Source organism: Esox lucius, chromosome 5 (genome assembly GCF_011004845.1).
Source record: "Esox lucius isolate fEsoLuc1 chromosome 5, fEsoLuc1.pri, whole genome shotgun sequence".
In the NCBI taxonomy this organism is placed as follows: Eukaryota; Metazoa; Chordata; class Actinopteri; order Esociformes; family Esocidae; genus Esox; species Esox lucius.
In genome coordinates, this window is record NC_047573.1 from 4450001 (window position 1) to 4468530 (window position 18530).

General features: G+C 44.7%; 1 protein-coding gene across 3 annotated transcripts in view; it reads right to left on the reverse strand.

Annotated features, from left to right (window-relative positions):
* Positions 1 to 18530, reverse strand: part of meis1b (Meis homeobox 1 b) — an 87535-nt gene that overhangs the window by 63740 nt on the left and 5265 nt on the right. For 2 of the 3 annotated variants that reach the window (XM_010867892.5, XM_010867917.5), the window contains exons 6-7: positions 18219 to 18365; positions 4560 to 4707 (exon numbers count right to left, since the gene is read on the reverse strand). In XM_010867892.5, the coding sequence (XP_010866194.1) occupies positions 4560 to 4707; positions 18219 to 18365 (295 nt within the window). The remainder of the gene's footprint in view (positions 1 to 4559; positions 4708 to 18218; positions 18366 to 18530) is intronic. The other variant, XM_010867902.5, reaches the window with a different exon arrangement.

Genomic DNA, 18530 nt, shown 5'->3' on the forward strand with positions numbered 1-18530 from the left:
CCCCGTCCCTGTATATCTAGCTACTCAGCTCTCCACAAGTAGCCCTGGATGAGTCCCAAATATGAGGCATACAACCTACACGGGGCCCTGGCTGTGATGCGGGGCCTCGTGGGATTCCCCACCAGCCCTGGTGAGAGGTAGTGCACCAGGAAGGGAATAGGGTGCTACTTGGGACTCGTCGGTTAGGTAATTGGTGATATGGATCTGAAGTCCCCAGCCATCACCTCAGACCCTGGACTCTCCGGAGAAGGGAGGAAAACTATCTTTTGCTCCTTTACTCTCTTTCTCTCACACTACCCCCCCCCCCCCCCCCCCCCACTAGTGTTGTCGTTTCTTTAATACCAGCTGTCAGTTGCCAAAGCTGGTGTTGTGGTTTCTTTAATACTAGCTGTTAGTTAGCTTAGCTAGTGTTTTTGTTCATTCAATACTTACTGACACAAAGAGAGAGAGACAGAGCCTGACAGAAAGACAGAATGAGACAGACAGAGAGAAATAGAAAGCTATATTGAAATCCCCTCCCTCCATCCTTCCTTCCTTCCTTCCTTCATTCCCTCCCTCCCTCCCTCCATCCTTCCTTCCTTCCTTCCTTCCTTCCTTCCCTCCCTCCCTCCCTCCCTCCCTCCCTCCTTTCCTCCCTCAATCCCTCCATCCATCCCTCTTCAACTGTTGGGAACTGAATTCAGAGCCAGAAGACCCAACAGGCAATGTGGTTCAACCTCAACAACAAGCAATGTGCTAACAGCAAACAATCCGCTGCCTTTTTAAAGTGTATGTAGTGCAGTCTTCTCCCTGTAATTGTCTATTGACGTTCAGCGTTATGTCATATCTGGCATTTGGTGTGGACTGTTTATATGCTCACTTCTACAGATGTGAGGATATATCAAATGCAATGTCTTTAGCTGCGTTTCCATATTTTTTCAACAATAATAAGTATTGACAATTTTTTGTTAACAAAAGACAATTCACAAAAAGAATGTTAAAAACGTAGTTTTGAAGCCTTAGATGATAACACTGTCCACTTTTCATAACAAGTTCTTGGCTAGCAACAGACAAGATAGCTAACTAGCTGCACTGTTTTTAGACATGAACCTGCTAGCCAGCATGCTATCCTGTTGAACTGTTAAATGAGTGGCAAACAAGCTAAAAATTATTTCAATAAATAACAGACATGAAGTCTCCAGCAGAGGAGTTGCTATGTGCAGAATGCAAACAGGGTGTAGCTTGGAAAACTAACAACAAATTTCAAGGGTAATTATCTCTAAGTAGCTGTTTGGGAATTCTGCTTTTATAACTACGCCTCCTGAGTCACGTGTTAAAGTTATGTATGTCTCTAAAGCTAAGAACCTCTGCTGGCAAAAGAATGTGTAAGTGCTTGAAAAGTACGGTGTGACTGATGATTAAGGCATGCATTCTGGCCAGGTCTGGTGACATACCGTGCCCACAGACATGTTCTGTAACTATAAATAAGTCGTTTAACAACATCCCTGCTTTAAAGTCGACTTAAGCGTTGTATAAACACAGTTGGGTGAATGTAACCCGAATTCTGTTGGGACCATGTAGGTTTTACATCCTGTCCAAGCTGGCAGACGTCAAGTCCTTCATCAGCAGGTAAAGCGGCAGGGCTGCGGCGTGCACATGGGACACAATCCTCACTAAGGAAGGCTTAGAGGGTCTGAACGGGTACCAGAGCTTACACTAGTTTAAAGGCAAAATCCCATACTGCTTCCCTATGCTGTTTCGCTCTGCTGGAGGGAGAGAATGGAGTACGAGGAGGGGCGAGGTAGCGAGAGAGGGAGGGTGAGGGGGTGAGGAGGGAAAGGTGAGGGGGTGAGGAGCGAAAGAGTGGAGGGGAGAGAGAAGAGAGAGGGTGAAGAGACAAAGACAAGAGAGGAGAGAAGAGAGCAAAAGAGGGAAGAGGGGAAAACAGAGGGGGGGTGGAGAGAGATGTAAAATAGAGAGGAAGGAATAGAGGGCTGAAAAGGGAGAGAGGATGAAGAGGATGACTGAGAGGAAGAGATCGGGGGAGGTGGAGACAGAAGAAAGATGAAGAGAGAGGATGGAGAGACTGAGAGAGAGAGAGAGAGAGAGAGAGAGAGAGAGTGAGATAGGGCAGTAGTGTTTATTAGCTGAGCAGGCAGGCAGAGGGGAGAGTCAGGCAGACTGAGAGACTGCCTGGATGGTATTAGGGGTGAAAGCAAGTGGAAGAGCTGCAGCCAGATAGAAAGGTCAGTGAGGAAGCAATCTGAGGCAGACACGGAGACAGGCAGAGCAGGAGGAGATGGAGAGGCAGAAGTGTGTGTGTGTGTGGGGGGGGGGGGGGGGGTTAAAGAGAGCGGGGGGTGTGCAAGACGCATTTGCCAAAGAGATCATAATACGCTTACTGGGATTATAAAGTCAGAATTCACCAAATCCATGTACAGTTGACAGTGTCAGCCATTAACCTACATTACACCTGGAAGTCAGCCAAAGCAGCCATACGTTGAGCATACTGGGATCAACCAAACTGAGTAGAGACTATATAACACACACACACACATAAACACATGTACATACACACTATTTCTATATGATTCATCCTTTCTCTCTGCCCCCTTCCTGGTTCCTTCCTCTCTCGTCTTCCTCCCACACTCTCTCTTTTGTCTTTAACCCCCCCCGTCACACACATATACACACACACACATTTTATCCTCTAATGAACTGCAACAACAAACCCCAACAATTGTCAGTTAGCTGATGGGGTGAGGGGGTACTGAGTGGTATACAGAGAAAGACTCAGAAAGACACTGAGACAGAGAGTGGATGAAACTGAGTGGAAAAAGAAAGAGGAAGGCAGACAGAGATGAAGAGGAAAAGGGCCAGCCCTATAATTGGAAGGATGTGAAAAATGAAGTGTCAGTTTGGTCAATAAAGGTCAAAGGTTATAGGAGCGGGAGCACAGAATGTGCTCATTAGAGCCACCAATCAGATCGCGCCTGGCCGCCCCGACCATTAGTCATCACAGAGGGAAGGAGGCCGGTACACACCATGTTGTCTCTCCTTTTCACTCCCTCTCTCTCTCTCTTTTCTCTATCTCTGTTTCTCTATATCCTATCTCTGATTCTCTATGTCCTATCTCTGTTTCTCTATATCCTATCTCTGTTTCTCTATATCCAATCTCTGTTTCTCTGTATCCTATCTCTGTTTCTCTATATCCTATCTCTGTTTCTCTATATCCTATCTCTGTTTCTCTATGTCTTATCTCTTTTTCTCAATATCCTATCTCTGTTTCTCTATATCCTATCTCTGTTTCTCTATATCCTATCTCTGTTTCTCTATGTCTTATCTCTTTTTCTCTATATCCTATCTCTGTTTCTCTATATCCTATCTCTGTTTCTCTATAACTCTCCTTTTCATTCCTCTGTCATCCTACATCATCTACACGTCCCTCTCATTCGAAGCTTCATCTTCCTTTCCCCTTCTCTACTTCCTTCAGTTCTCCCCCTCTCCCTCTCTGTCTGACTCTCTCTCTCTCAACCACAGGAGGAGGGGTCAGAACATGCTACTATAAACTGGTGTTCAGTGGTGTGGAACGGAACACGCTCCTTCACTGTGCTCTCACCACCCAGTCTGCTCTGCCTTGCCTCTCTGGCTGTTGGCTCTGCAAGCCTGTCTCTTTCACACACACACACACACAAATACACACACACAAACACACACAAACTGCTGGCCTTGACATCAGATTCTTCAATAATGAATGAAGTAGCTTTTTTGCCTACAGTTTTATAACCCCCCCCCCCCGCCCCCCCCCACTCTCTCTCCCTCACTCTCTCTCCCTCACTCTATCTCCCTGTGTGCTCGTCCTCTATCTCTCTACCCCTCCCCCCTCTGTCTCTCGCTCACCCCACCAGACCAAGACCAGCCGTCAAAGAGAGAAGCCGGTACAGCAGAACACCACTCAGGGTGAACCTCAGATGTCAGTCCTACCAGGTTCATAACCAAGCAGCGGCCCAGTGCTCATTTGGTAACCCTGTACAGCAGTAAAACATGTCACGTCTTCAAGGGTCATAAAGGCTCCTAGTTGTAATTTCCACTTCATAACATTATATGTGAGTTACCCTAACAATAATGTCTCAGACCATACTGAAAATGTCTATTCATTCTAATCTAAATAACAGTGAGGTGACACACTCAGAGGCCTGGCTGTTTCTTTACATCTGGACCTTACATCCATAAGGGCATTTCTCTTCATGGGATACTGCAAACTGCTTCAGTTTAATGAACTTGTTATTTGTAAGTGCATCTCCTTGGTGATTCACTATGTGGCTATTACCGATTGAAACGTTGAGTGCCTGTAGCTCTTGAAGAGCACTAAATCCAATCAATCAATCAATCAACCCATCAATCAATCAATTATCAACTACTACTACCAAAATATGTCTGAGCGTCCCGTGTCCCATAACGACTTGCATGCACACGTTACAGAAAACTACCCGCAGAGAATTCTCTGGAACATTCCTTTTCATGTTTACCACACACACAAATACTGAAGCACGGAAGCCGTGAGGTCGGTAGAAACCTACAATCTGATTGGCTGAATAGTGTCCGGCGCCCCTCACCCTGTTCGCTGCTGTTGTCCCCGCTGTGCGAGGTGTGTCCCCCACTGGACGGGCCAGGGGTGCCCCCGGAGCGCGTGGACGCCGTGTCGTCGTGGTCTCTGTTCCAGGAGGTCTGTCAGAGAGGAGGAAGAGGGAGAGGAAGGTTTGTCTGCGGTGGACGCCTGGAAGTCTGAACGGGAATGTTGCAAACATTGGAGAGGAAGAAGAGGAGGGGAAGGGGTGAGGAGAGGAGGGGAAGGGGTGAGGAGAGGAGGGGAAGGGGAGTGGAGAGGAGGGGAAGGGGTGAGGAGAGGAGAGGAAGGGGTGAGGAGAGGAGGGGAAGGGGTGAGGAGAGGAGGGTTAGGGGTGAGGAGAGGAGGGGAAGGGGTGAGGAGAGGAGGGTTAGGGGTGAGGAGAGGAGGGGAAGGGGTGAGGAGAGGAGGGGAAGGGGTGAGGAGAGGAGGGTTAGGGGTGAGGAGAGGAGGGTTAGGGGTGAGGAGAGGAGGGGAAGGGGTGAGGAGAGGAGGGTTAGGGGTGGTACGAGTTATAGATGGGACCCAAAAGGAGTCTTATGGGGGCTCTCCCACAGGGTCAAACACCCCAGGTTATTAGAGGGTGTGTGATCTAATGTCGTACAGGCCTGGATGATCAGTGGATTACACACACACACCACACACACACACACATACACCACACACACCTCACACACACCACGCACACACACACACACACCCCACACACACATACACCACACACACCTCACTCACACCACGCACACACACACACACACCCCCCACACACACACACATACACACACCCCACACACACACACACATATACACACACCACACACACACACACACTTTGACACGTAAAAGTGCACTCAACAACGAGCTGGTAAAGTTCTACCGGCAAACGCATTTTAGCTTGACAGGGTGAAAGAAAAAGACAGGAAAGTAGAAGAAAATTTAAATAGGGAGGGGAAAGAAAGAAAGTAAATGTGAATAATTTAGAAAACATAGAGAATAAGTAAATATGAAATAGAATATTACCACAGAGAGAAATTCCATCATCCAACTATGAAACAGATGAGCCAAAGAATGCAGTCCGCTCACTCTCTATCATTCTGTGTTTAATTCTGTGCTCAAATCTGTCTGTTCAGGGCCTGGGGCTACTCCGCCCTCAACCAGGGTGGAGCAGATGACAGAGGGGTGGGGGTGGAGTGCCGCCCAGGGGACTCACTGTGTGTGTGTGTGTGTGTGTGTGTGTGTGTGTGTACTGTAAATCTGAGTAAGTCCACAGATTCATCAAAAATTATGATGAATATTTTGTTCATAAAAATGTGCAGAACTTACAGGTTTCAAGGCTAGTTAAATAGTTTCCACGGCATGCTACTGAAACTTTTGAGAAAGCATACAGGAATATTTACAGTTAAAACAACTAAAATGTGGTCCAGATTTTGGTTAAAGTATTTTGCTTTGAGTAACCACCCATCACTGAATTTGTTATTGACAGAGACATGATTATTAAACTCAAACTGCAAATACTTAACTCAGAAGGCCTTATCTTGAACTTTTGATTTGGAAAATTCCCTGATTTCAAAAAGAATAAATCATAGCCTCTGCTGGGATTTCTGTTAAATAGAGTTGCATGATTATGCAACTCTACCCACACGACCTTGACCTACTAAGGAATGGGTGATTCCTACTTAAACACCATCACACACAACACTAACCCTAACCAACACTAACCCTAACCAACACTAACCCTAACTAACCCTAACCAACACTAACCCTAACCAACACTAACCCTAACTAACCTTAACCCTAACCCTAACCAACACTAACCCTAACCAACACTAACCCTAACCAACACTAACCAACACTAACCCTAACCAACACTAACCCTAACTAACCCTAACCAACACTAACCCTAACCAACACTAACCCTAACTAACCCTAACCCTAACCCTAACCCTAACCAACACTAACCCTAACCAACACTAACCAACACTAACCCTAACCAACACTAACCCTAACTAACCCTAACCAACACTAACCCTAACCAACACTAACCCTAACTAACCCTAGCCCTAACCAACACTAAGCTTATCCAAACACTAACGCTAACCCTAACCAACACCAACCCTAACAAACACCAACCCTAACCAACACTAAGCCTAACTAACACCAACCAACACCAACCCTAACACTAACCCTAACCAATACCAGCCCTAACCAATACCAACCAAAACCAATACCAACCAAAACCAACACCAACCCTAACCCATACCAACCCTAACTAACACCAACCCTAACCAATACCAACCCTAACCAACACCAACCCTAACCAATACCAACCCTAACCAACACCAACCCTAACCAATACCAACCCTAACCAACACCAACCCTAACCCATACCAACCCTAACTAACACTAACACCAACCCAAACTAACACCAACCCTAACCAACACGTGGGAAAACCTAAAGATAACCCCAAATCTTACACCAACCCCAACTTTGAAACTAACCACTAAGAAGGTGATAGCCTTTTTCCTTTGTGGGGATCGATATGTCAGGTTTTACTATCTTTGTGGGGTCCCATATGGTGCTGTCAGACCTGGATAACACACACAGTGTAGAACTTAAACCAGATGTCACTTCTTATCTTCATGTTCCTCTGAAAAGCAACATTAGCTCTGCACACCCCCACCCCATCCACACTCACACACACACAAACACACCGAAAAAGGGAAATTGGAATTGCAATGTGTTATCAGTGTGCGTCTGTTGTGTACACACACACACATGGTGACACACAACTACACACTCCCGTGTTATGTCAACTTTCGCCGGGGTTTTCAGGCTGATGTAAAGACTGTATTTAGTAACGACATGGTGTGGAAACGGCAGGAGAACGGTTCCAAGACTGAAAAGAAACAACTGTTTTCAATTGGGCTGGTTCTGTAGACGTTCCCATGGAACTTGAAGCGATGTGTGCCTTTCTAGAATATTATCAACATGAATTCTTATTCATTTGAAACCCAGTGCTACAACAGAGTGCAGACAAAATATTGTTCAAAATAGATTTCTAAAGTCAGCAAAGCATATAAACACCAATGTGCTGTTAGATCTATGTTAAGAAATATCATGTACATCATATTATTTAATAAAAACTATTATTTTAATTAGTAAAAAAAAGGACAAAGCATTAATGTATGATTTGAATTCTCACTGATCCTGCAGGCCTGACCCATACACTGTCCTAACTAAAGAGAAAACACAGAGCTTTTTTCCAATTCTCTTCCTTCTTCCTAGTCTCCCAGACCATACACTGTAAATGTACTACCTCGAAGAAGAGGGACAAAAGAGTAAGAAAGTGAGAGAAAGACAGCCAAGAAACCCAAGAAAAAAAGAGAAAGAAAGAGAGAAAGTGACTGCAGAAGAAAGAGAACTATGATCATGCTGAGAGAGAGGGAGAGTGTTTGTAAAGTAGAACACAGGCCCGGACTGCAAACGGGTAAAACCCAGAAAACCAGCCCAGTCGCCAGCTTTCCCAGTATCCCTCTCTGTCTATCTCCCTTTCTCATTCATCAATCTATCTGTTTCCCTCTCTCTCTCCGTCCATCCCTCTCTCCATCCTCTCCAGTTTTCACTCTTTTTAATTCCAAACTCCGGGGAGAAAACAGTCCACAGCACCACAGAGACTCAGAATGCCCAACACTCAGCATAAGAGAAATCTAGTGACTCCGTGTGCAAAAACAATGTTTTGATTTTGATTTTATATTCCGCCACAAAACCCACGTGAAATTATAATTAGAATTCGGGGTGGAAATGGAAAACAGAGGGCCTTATGGGAGATGGGCGGTGGGAGCAAAGGGCCATGGTTAGGAGGGGGTGTGGTCTATAGCCTGGGCCTGGGGGCATTGCCATGGGGACCATGGGAGAGACTATTTATAAAATCACGCTGGGCCAACTAGCCTGGCCTAGGACATACATACACCCCCCCACACACACATACACACCGCAACACTGAAATGGCCAGCATGTGTTAACTCGGCGACAAGGTGGCCTAGTGGTTAGGGCATCTGACTAGCGTCCCAAAGAGCAAGGCAGTTGACCCCAACTGCACAGGTCGTCCACCAGGGCAGTGGTGAACACTTCTACATTCCCATGTTTCCGGTTCGAATCCCTCCCATGCATGTTCTTCTCTCCCTCTAAAACACTGCCTCTGAAGTGAATCTAATAACGTTATCCCAGAAGCACCTACCGCACACCCTGACAAAAGCATTGATCACACACACACACACACACACAAACGGCTGAAAAACAACTCCCTGATATATTCATTGTCCCCTTAATGAGCTTCCATGGATTTATTCAGTCTCTCGCACATACGCACACGTACAGCACAAAAACACACACATTACACAAAAACACACAGACACAATATACACACACATAAATAACACAAACACTTACAGTCTCTGTTTCTCTACCTTTACACCCCAACGCTATCAATCTCTTTCTCCCTCTCACTCCCTTTTCTCACTCCCTTTCTTTCTGTCTCACCTCGACTCCCTATTCGTCGTCTTTGCGTGCATTTTCCCCTGCGTCTGAATGCAGGCTGTGGATCCGTTCAATGTTTAATTGTTTAGTAAATTCAATTTTCCACATACTATTCTGTGTGGCTTTAGCTGAAGTTCTAAATCCTGCGTGGTGTCACCGCCGTGCTGTTTGTCAAGCCTGGAGAGAACTGTTTATGATCAGTGTGTACCTTTTTTTCATTACCATTTCTCCTCCATCGCTACTCCTTAATTCACCATGAAAAGATTTTCCTTGCTGGAAATTCAGATTCGGCTATGATCTGCAAGGCATTCCAATTCAATGCATTTTCATTGTGCTAGGTCTTAGACGTAAGGAGAGCTTGCCTTTCTCTGAGATAGAGGGAAACAGAGGTGGGGGGAAAGCCTGCATGCCCATATTAAACAAGCGCTCATGCAAGAAATGTTGGGGCTGCCAATTCATTTAGAATAATAAAGAAAACGGCAGAGGCTTGGCTGTCCTGCTTTGCTCCCTGTCAAGAGAAAATATATTTCATGATGATATGGATATTTACTTTTGCGTCATGCATGCAACCGTCAGAGATTATCACGTGAAGAAAGGCGCACACACAAGGCAGACACACATACAAGACACCCCCCCCCCCCCACACACACACACACACATCAGACACACAGATACATCTGAATCAAAGGCGACAGTTGGAATCCACCATCCGTTCCCGACAACGCTTCAGTCCGTGGCTTTGTTTGCTGTTGTGTTAACACTACTGTTGAACTCACATCCCTGACCGAGTTCCAAAGGACACCCCGCCCCCCATGAGCGAAAGAAATGCACTCTGTAGGAAATAGGGAGAACTCGGGGAAACATGTCGCTTTGTGAGAAGAAAAAGTGAGTATCTGAAGGAATGTGGCTGACATGACTGACAGAGAGTTATTTAAGGCGCCCCTCATTCCAAAGAAAAACGGATTGTCTGCTCCAACTGAACTTCGATGGCTCAACTGATAGAATGGGAGAGTGATGGAGAGATAGTGAGATGGACAGATTTTAAAGAGCGAGCACTGTAAATGGTTGTTTTGTTTTGCTGAGATCAAGGCTAATCTACCCAACAGCTTCTCCTCACGTCTTCCCACTCCTTCATCTCCTTTCCTTCCCCCTACTCTCTCCTCTCCACATCTCCTCTCCCATCTCCTCTCACATTTTCTCCATCTCATACCATCTCTTCTCCTTCCACACTACGATATTAGCGGCGCCCAAATTACAGGAGGTATGATGGCATGACTAAAACCGCCAGCAGCATGAAGATCTCAAAAGAACCCCTCCTTCTTCTTCTCCTTCGTCCTCTTCCTCTTTTCCCAGCACTGTCTCCAATTTGTGTAGGGAAGCAGTATATGTGTGTATCTTATGTGTGTGTTTGTGTGTGTTTTCATGTGTGTGTGCGTGTTTGTTTGGGATGGACCTAATTGTATTTAAACCATTAATTATCCTTGTGAAATCCCCTCCATGTATTTTCTGCGGCCTGTATAACCCTGTAGTCAACCAAGGAAAAGCCTCGTCAAAACTTTGCCAGATTTACATTGGCTGTCTAATTGCTTGGATGTAGATGGTTTCAGAAAATAACTAAAACACATAGTAAAGTAGCTGCTCTGTAAAAAATATATATACATTTTGTAAAATAATATAACCATTCTGAAAAACATTTTCATCAGCCTGACCCAAAGACAGAAACCAGCTCCTCAAGTGCTGCTCAAAATAACATCTCAATACAGAGCCATTTTCTCTGTGCGTTGTGTCATAACATCAGATAACAACAGTGAATAAGCCACAAGCTAATTGCCCCATAATATTAAAGTTGGTTAGTCCTTTAGCCTAGCTTAGTCGCGTTAATTCCACCATAAAGGCACTTTGTAACAGAAAAACAAAATGATGCGGTCATAATTTTTTTTGGGGGGGAAGGGGGTTCATCGCTGTTTGAGTCCATTAGTTTTTTTCATTTGTGGCCACATTAGCAGAACCATGGCATTGCTCTCCACTGTGGCGTCCTTACGAAATCCCTCAGAGAGCTGGGTTACTCACAAGACTACTCTCACAGACCCACAGGGAAAGTGGGGGGACACTATCCATTAACTGAGTAAACAAGTGTTAAGCCTGGTTATTGTTGGTTTAGCTCAAGACACCACTAGAAACCAGAGAGAGAGAGACAGGAAGGGAGAGGGAAGGAGAGAGAGAGAGAGAGAAGGGAGAGGGAAGGAGAGAGAGAGAGAGAGAAGGGAGAGGGAAGGAGAGAGAGAGAGAAGTAACTCAAGATTTAAAGTCCAGACAACACAAAGGACATAAGTGTTGCTATTCCTATAGAGTTACACAATCACTACCAAGCAATTGATTTAAAATGATACAACCACTGCTACACACACACTACCACTGCTACACACACACTACCACTGCTACTATATGGATGGAAGTAGATCAAGACAAACTTAACACTCAAATAACTATTTAGATCACTACAACATTGAACAATCTACATTACCATTACAGTTTTTCCCGATTCCTTACAAGCATCGAACAATACAGAAGTTACAGAAACAAAACTCTTCACACAGTCAGCAAAGCGGAGGTGCAAACCAAACTGTGAGTCATTTTTCATTGCTTTCACACAAAATGTATTAAATTAACACATTCCCCAAAATCCATGAACTCTTTACTCATTCAAACTCAACCACCTACAAAACAATACATTCACAGCACGTGTTTTCTCAAATGCTTACACACTGTTCTGCAGAAATGCACTGTGAGCTTTTCTGCAGTAACCAGATTGAAATATAAAGAAAATGTCTGATATTTGTTAGAAAATGTTAATTATGTTAGAAAATGTTGTCAATCCAAACACAGTTGTTTGCTGTTTCACCTGAAAACAGACCCAAGTGTTGTACACTGTGCCCTTTGAGAGAAACAGCGAATGTGTGAAAGAACTCCGGTATCAATATATCCAGGTAAGATGTCTGTTCAATAACCAAACAGGGTATTTACACATTTACACATAATGTAAAGTACTGTAAAACTATGGATTTAATGTTTTTTAGAGAGTAATGGAGATGGAAGCCAGTCAAATTCATCTTTGTGGATGAAGCTGGATTCAACCTGGCAAAAACACACCGCAGGGGAAGAAATGTGATTGGATAGGGAGCCACCATGGATGTCCCAGGCCAGAGAGGAGCTGACATCACAATGTGTGCAGCACATTGCTGTTACACAAAACACTCATTGGCCCCTACAATACACAGAGGCTAGTGATTATACTATACTTGTTGATGTTTGTTTGTTTTGTTGCAGCCCTGAAAAGTAAAATATACTTTATGCAAAGATGTAGAAACATTTTAGAATATTCCTTCAAATTGCTGCATTTGTGATTCATTCGTGTTCCATATACTTTAGTACAGTAAGTAAAGTGAGGTGTTTTTCTTATTCTATGATCAAATACTGATTTATGTGAAAAAAATAAAAAAATAAACTACAAGATAACATTTCGGCATTTCTGTAATGATCCCTGTTGTTAGTGTTTTTTAGGTCAGTGTGTTATGAGTGACAGTGTGTGTTTCTGAGTCAGAATTGTTGCCAGTGTTTTGGTGGAACAAGCTTGTTTTGAGACATGTATGAAGTATTTTGGTGGTTTTAGTGAGTTTTGGGGGTGAGATTAACTGTTTTGCAACGATGCATGCTGCTAATGCCCACTGTGTGAAGAGTTTTGTTATTGTGGTTTCAGTACTGACCGATGCTTGTAAGCAATCGAGAAAAACTGTAACTTTAGTGAACAATTTTGACAAATTATTCTTAACATCCCTGCTACTTGACAAATTATTCTGAACATCCCTGCTACTGCACGCATCCAGCCCTCTTACCAAGAGTGTGAATTGAGGTACCAATTGCAGTTGAGCCAGGCACTTTCCTTAACAGGAATCATGAGCCACTTGATATTCCAGATTCCAACACTATGGTGAGGACTAGAAGGGAGCCATATGGATCACGTGGCCTCTTTGTGTCCCCGTTGAGTCCTACACAGCGGCAGCACATTCACCCCCAGTGGGATAGAACGGGGGGGGCGGCGATACGAGGGCAGAAGGGGGTCAATCCCCTTCTCTTCAACTACAAAGCCCTGTCATTACCGACGATCACCGGCATAAACCAACGTTTGTTTTAAAAAACAGGGGGAGATCATTGCTAAGTGACAGAGAAAGAGAGAGGAAGAGAGAGGAAGAGAGACAATCAAAGAGAGAGGTAGACAGAGAAGAGAGCGACAAAAGAGGGGGAGAGAGCGACAGTTCGAAGACAAACTGAAAGTGTTGGCCTTGTGTAATGGGATCCATACAGCAGCAGATATACATAGCAACGGACATAGTGATTACTACTAGTGACCCCTCAGAGCTGTGTGTGTGTGTGTGTGTGTGCGTGTGTGTGCGTGTGTGTGCGTGTGTGTGCGTGTGTGTGTACTGTAAGTCTGTGTGTCTGTGTGTTTGTGAGAGAGAGAGATAGAGAGAACCAGAGAGAGAGATAAATCCATCAGTTCCTGGTCAGGGTTTCCATTGAGTCAGAACACGACCAAGAGGTCACCAGGGGTCAGCCTGATAACCACGGAACAGGAGTTACCTAACGAAACCCTGCAGGACAACACACGCACGCACACACGCACGCACACACTACCGTCGCTGGGTTGAAGTGACCGGGACATAAGGCCCAAGCAGAATAGCCTAACCCTGCATATCGTTGAGGAAGACGATGGTCTGAAACTATCCCCCCGAGGCCCCGCGTCCGTTCACACATCATATTAATGAGCGACAAAAGGCCACAGACGAATCCAGCTAGACAAAGGACACATTAAGCATGTTAAAGGCACACCTAAACTCACAAAACACTCCAAAACACTCCAACAGAGGAAGGCCGGTCTTTTGAAGGCATTATCCAGCTTAAAACACATATAGAGAAACCTCCCGGAGTTTGCATACAAATGCTAAAGTACACGCGCTAAAATACACAAGCTGAATACACACGCTTCCGAGTATATTCCGTATTTGTTCAGCTAAGTGCTGTTGGTATGTTTCTGGTTTTGTCTTTTACTTTGGATTTTAGCGTGTCTTCGAATCACCCAAAATGTTACAACTCAAAATAGCCTCCTGAATCTGAATCTGAATTTCAAGTCACTGTCCCAGAGCTTTCCCCAGCCCGTTCAAAACAACGCGACCACTAAACATTTGTTTATTCATTCGTTTCAAAGCCACTCAAATCAATACAAAACACAGACAGACGGAGAAAATAGAAAGGAAACGGGAGGAAAAAATAAGGAACGTTTCAATTAATCCCAGCAGGGCTCAATGGAGGAGAGGAGAACTCAGAAGGCTGAGGGTCCTTGGCTATCAGCATGGTGACTGGAGAGCTCGGGCTGTGTCCCAAATGCAATCCTTTTCCATAGATATATAGTTATCTACTTTGGCCCATCCAAAAGTAGTTCATTACTCGGGACCAGAGTCCTGTATAAACCCTATGGAACCTGGTCAAAAGTAGTGCACTACTCGGGACCAGAGTCCTGTATAAACCCTATGGAACCTGGTCAAAAGTAGTGCACTGACATCCAAGTGAAGAGTGTGTCATTTGGGAGTAGTGGTGCTCGGTGGAGGAACGGCTCGCTGGCCTAGCCTTGTCGGGTTCATTAGGACATTTCTGTGCCCCTCCTTGTGCTTCTCCGTGCAATTAAAGACAACTGTGCAAACTAGTGCTATATCCACTGCTGCTACGCGGTGGCTTGAAATGCCACCCTCTCTCTGTGTTTGGTGAAACCATAGTGGAGGGACCTGTGTGACGGGATAAAGACACGCTACCCGCTCTGCAACAGCCAAGTCGTCATACCCCAACACAGAACAGAGAGTAGTTCAAGCTATGGGAAGACATACATACATACATACATAAACACACACACAAGCACACAGCACGCCGTGAAGAGACTGCGTCTCTTGTAGATGTTTGTTCCATAGCTTAACATATTCGGTAATCAATATATCAACTACATAGAATGAACTATAGTAGGCTACATCACAACTACATAATACCACAACTCTATCATATTGCAGCTACACTATGATAACTAGCAAATCTGACTAAATATAGGTGCGGATATCCATACACAACTGGAAACATTTTGTGATTTATGTCTTAGATCCGATTCGCATGCAATAGTCCCGTTAAACCACCTTCGTAAGGACTGGATTTAAGTCAACTTGGCTAAGGAAGAATGAGCTTGGAGGGGGGTCAACATAGTGAAGTAAAAGGAGCACATTTAGAAAAATACATTTGGTTAAAGTAGTTCACTGAGAGTAGTGAAAGGGTTAAGGGTGTATGGAGCCAGGCTGGGCTCAAAGACACGCACGCGCGCGCGCACACACGTACAGGGGTGAGCCCAAACAGGCTCAGCCGCATTCACAAACCAGACTCTTTCTATCCCCCCCCCCCCCCCCCCAACCACACCCCCTTTCTCTCTGACTTTTTCACCTCTTGGCTCTGCTGTGCTCCCTCTCTGACAGGAGGTGCTCTATAAGATCTTCCTGCATATACTTTCGTGCGCTAAGCAAAGAGACAAGCAAAACAAATCGGGAGGAGGAAAGAAAAGATGGAGGAGTCGGAACGGAACATTATTGATTCAATGCTTGGGTGCGCGAGCTGCTAGCAACTCAGCGCAGACCCTGGACTTTCCAGAGTTTAATAAATTCAAAGTAGTATTTTCCCCCTTTTCTGCTACAGTCCCCTCGCTGGAATAAATTGGTTTGTGCATAAATGAGCCTCAGTTCCGTCTTGTTAACATTGTATTTTGTGCAAATTCTCGAATTCTTTTCCAGTCCAATTCAACTTTATGCCCCTGGGCATATATTAAAAATACATATGGAACGAGATAATGCACACACTACGCAAATTCGTTAAGGATGTCACACTTGCTAACAGCCAAAGACGCATATGCGATGTCCTACAAGAAATACAAAATGCCAGAAAAGCTGTGGAGGTGATAAAACAAGTGCAGTGTCATTTAATTGACAACGGTCTTATCAGAGAGCCCTCAGCACGTAAGTGGATGTGTCCCTATCTGGTTGGCTCATACCAGATAGGGTATTGGCTAAGAATGATTGGTGTAATACTTTATACTATATTCTAATCGTGTGCTGAAATACTGTATAATTTGAAAAGGTATTTCATTAATATGGATAGGCTATATTCCAGATCTGTCACAAAAAGTTTCACATGACGGGCTATTAAAACCGACAAAGTGTGAACCTATATGCCTATATCATAATAGCTCCAATATTTAGGCTACATGCAAGGCCATCATTAGATTAAAATAGGGCATGTCTTCATCTTAAAGTCAATTAAAGAACCGTATCACTGCCCGCAAGCACAACATAATTTGCTTCATATAGGCCTACCTAAAAACCCATGGGTGTTCACGAAGCCTATATTTCTATAACACTTCAGCTTCCAGTTTCACTCCCAGCTCAGTCCATCAGCGCAACTTCTTGACACTTGCGTCCCCAAAGAATACTACGTGTTCAAAGAAACACTTAAATGCACAATTGGCATCATGTTATTTAATTCTGCTTTTGAATTAAATGAGGTAGCCCATTATCTGGCGGGCGATCTGCCTCATTAGCATAATCATTCATACGGGCTGGGAATGGGGGGAGCATGAGGCAAGCAGGGGGGGTCGCTCCCATTTTGGTCCCGACTCGTCCATAAATGGCGCTGCCTACTGCCTGCTAGTCCAACCCGACTAGGCTATTCACCTCGGAACATAAAAGCTGCTGGTTACCGCGGTCTCTCCGGAGCACTACAACAGGCCGCCCGCTCTAGCCAGCCACTCAACCATATGGAGGTCCACGGATTTAAATTATTTAGCCTAATCGCTTCATTACTTTTTATATCGGCCTAGCTCACTAATCCCTTTAATTTGGCCACTTGTTTTTTTTTTCCATCTTTTTTTCTCATCGGTATCCATTGACTATTTCTCTAAGGGGCGACAGAATTTTCTTAAACCCAACCGATATGATTTTCGAAAAAATGTACTTAGTTAAGTGAAAAGGACAGCAGTGTACAAAACGAGGCGTGCTATTAATGTCGTAAAACCCACCGCGTAAAAGATAGAGCTTTGGATTTGCATAATTCTAATCATCATTGCTGTTATCATTATTTAACTGCAATACGGACCATTAGGGTCATGCCTGCGCGCGCACAACAATGTCCCTCGAGTGCGAGCAGCCAGTGGAGCACATAATGAAGGATGTGCTTATATCTTGCGCTGGTATCACTAGCTTACTGCTGCGCGCCATTCACAAAAGGAAACATTCCGCTAATCTACCTTTAATACCCATTGCCTTGTAGCTCTCAAACACAAACTGTCTCAATCTCAGCGAATGCCAATCTCCCCTAACACTCTCTCCCCCTTTCCCTCTCCCCGCTCTCTCCCTCTCGTCTTCAACCGCCCGACCGTCGCGCTTTAAAGAACAAAATGGTCTCGGATAGCGAGGGCTTTAGCCTAAACAAAGTGCGCTCATGTCTGAGGAAAAAGAGTGACGACAACGCACATTACCAACCATGAACTACAACGGAGAATCCACAGAAACCTAAACATACAGTATGGCTCAGTCTCTCCTGTGAGATGTGAAGATATGCTCGTGGCCTCTCCACCGTGGCTGCGTAATAATGTACCGATAACGTTTCGTTTTGATTAAAATTGAGAATAAGAGGTGGTGGGAGGAGCGTGAGAAGAAAGGGGAAAGAGGGCTAAATTAAAATGGACAAGAAGCAGGTCAAGTTTATGGTGATGCTTTCTCGGGCTAATCTCCCCAGGTCGGTTCCCGGATCAAACCTTAATGGGCCAATAATGGCTACATTATCCACAGAAATTTTCATTCCGATGGAATCTAAAACGGCCTTAATCATATGCAAATAATAGCGCCTCGCTGAGTAGGCTAGTGACCCAGAAGGCACCACACTAATAGCCCCAGCAGAGAGAGGGAGAGAAAAACAGAGAGAGAGATGTGACATTACCTGATCAAGAGGCCCCGATGATCTTGTGATTTCCTCGCTGTCGGATTTGGACCCTCCTTCTCTGTCGTCTATAACCAAATCAATGGGCATCTTGCCCTTCAGACAGCTGATGTACCTGTGACAGAAATTGTCACATAGTTCGTGTACCTATAGAGAAACATAACAGAGTAAGAGAACACCACAAACACTAGTTAAAACGGACATATCTACAGTTACAATCCTACTAGCCTCTTTCACAATATCAACAGCCCAAATTATTAGCCGTGTGCAGTCCCACCAGACCGGACGCATCCAGAAATATTCAACATTATT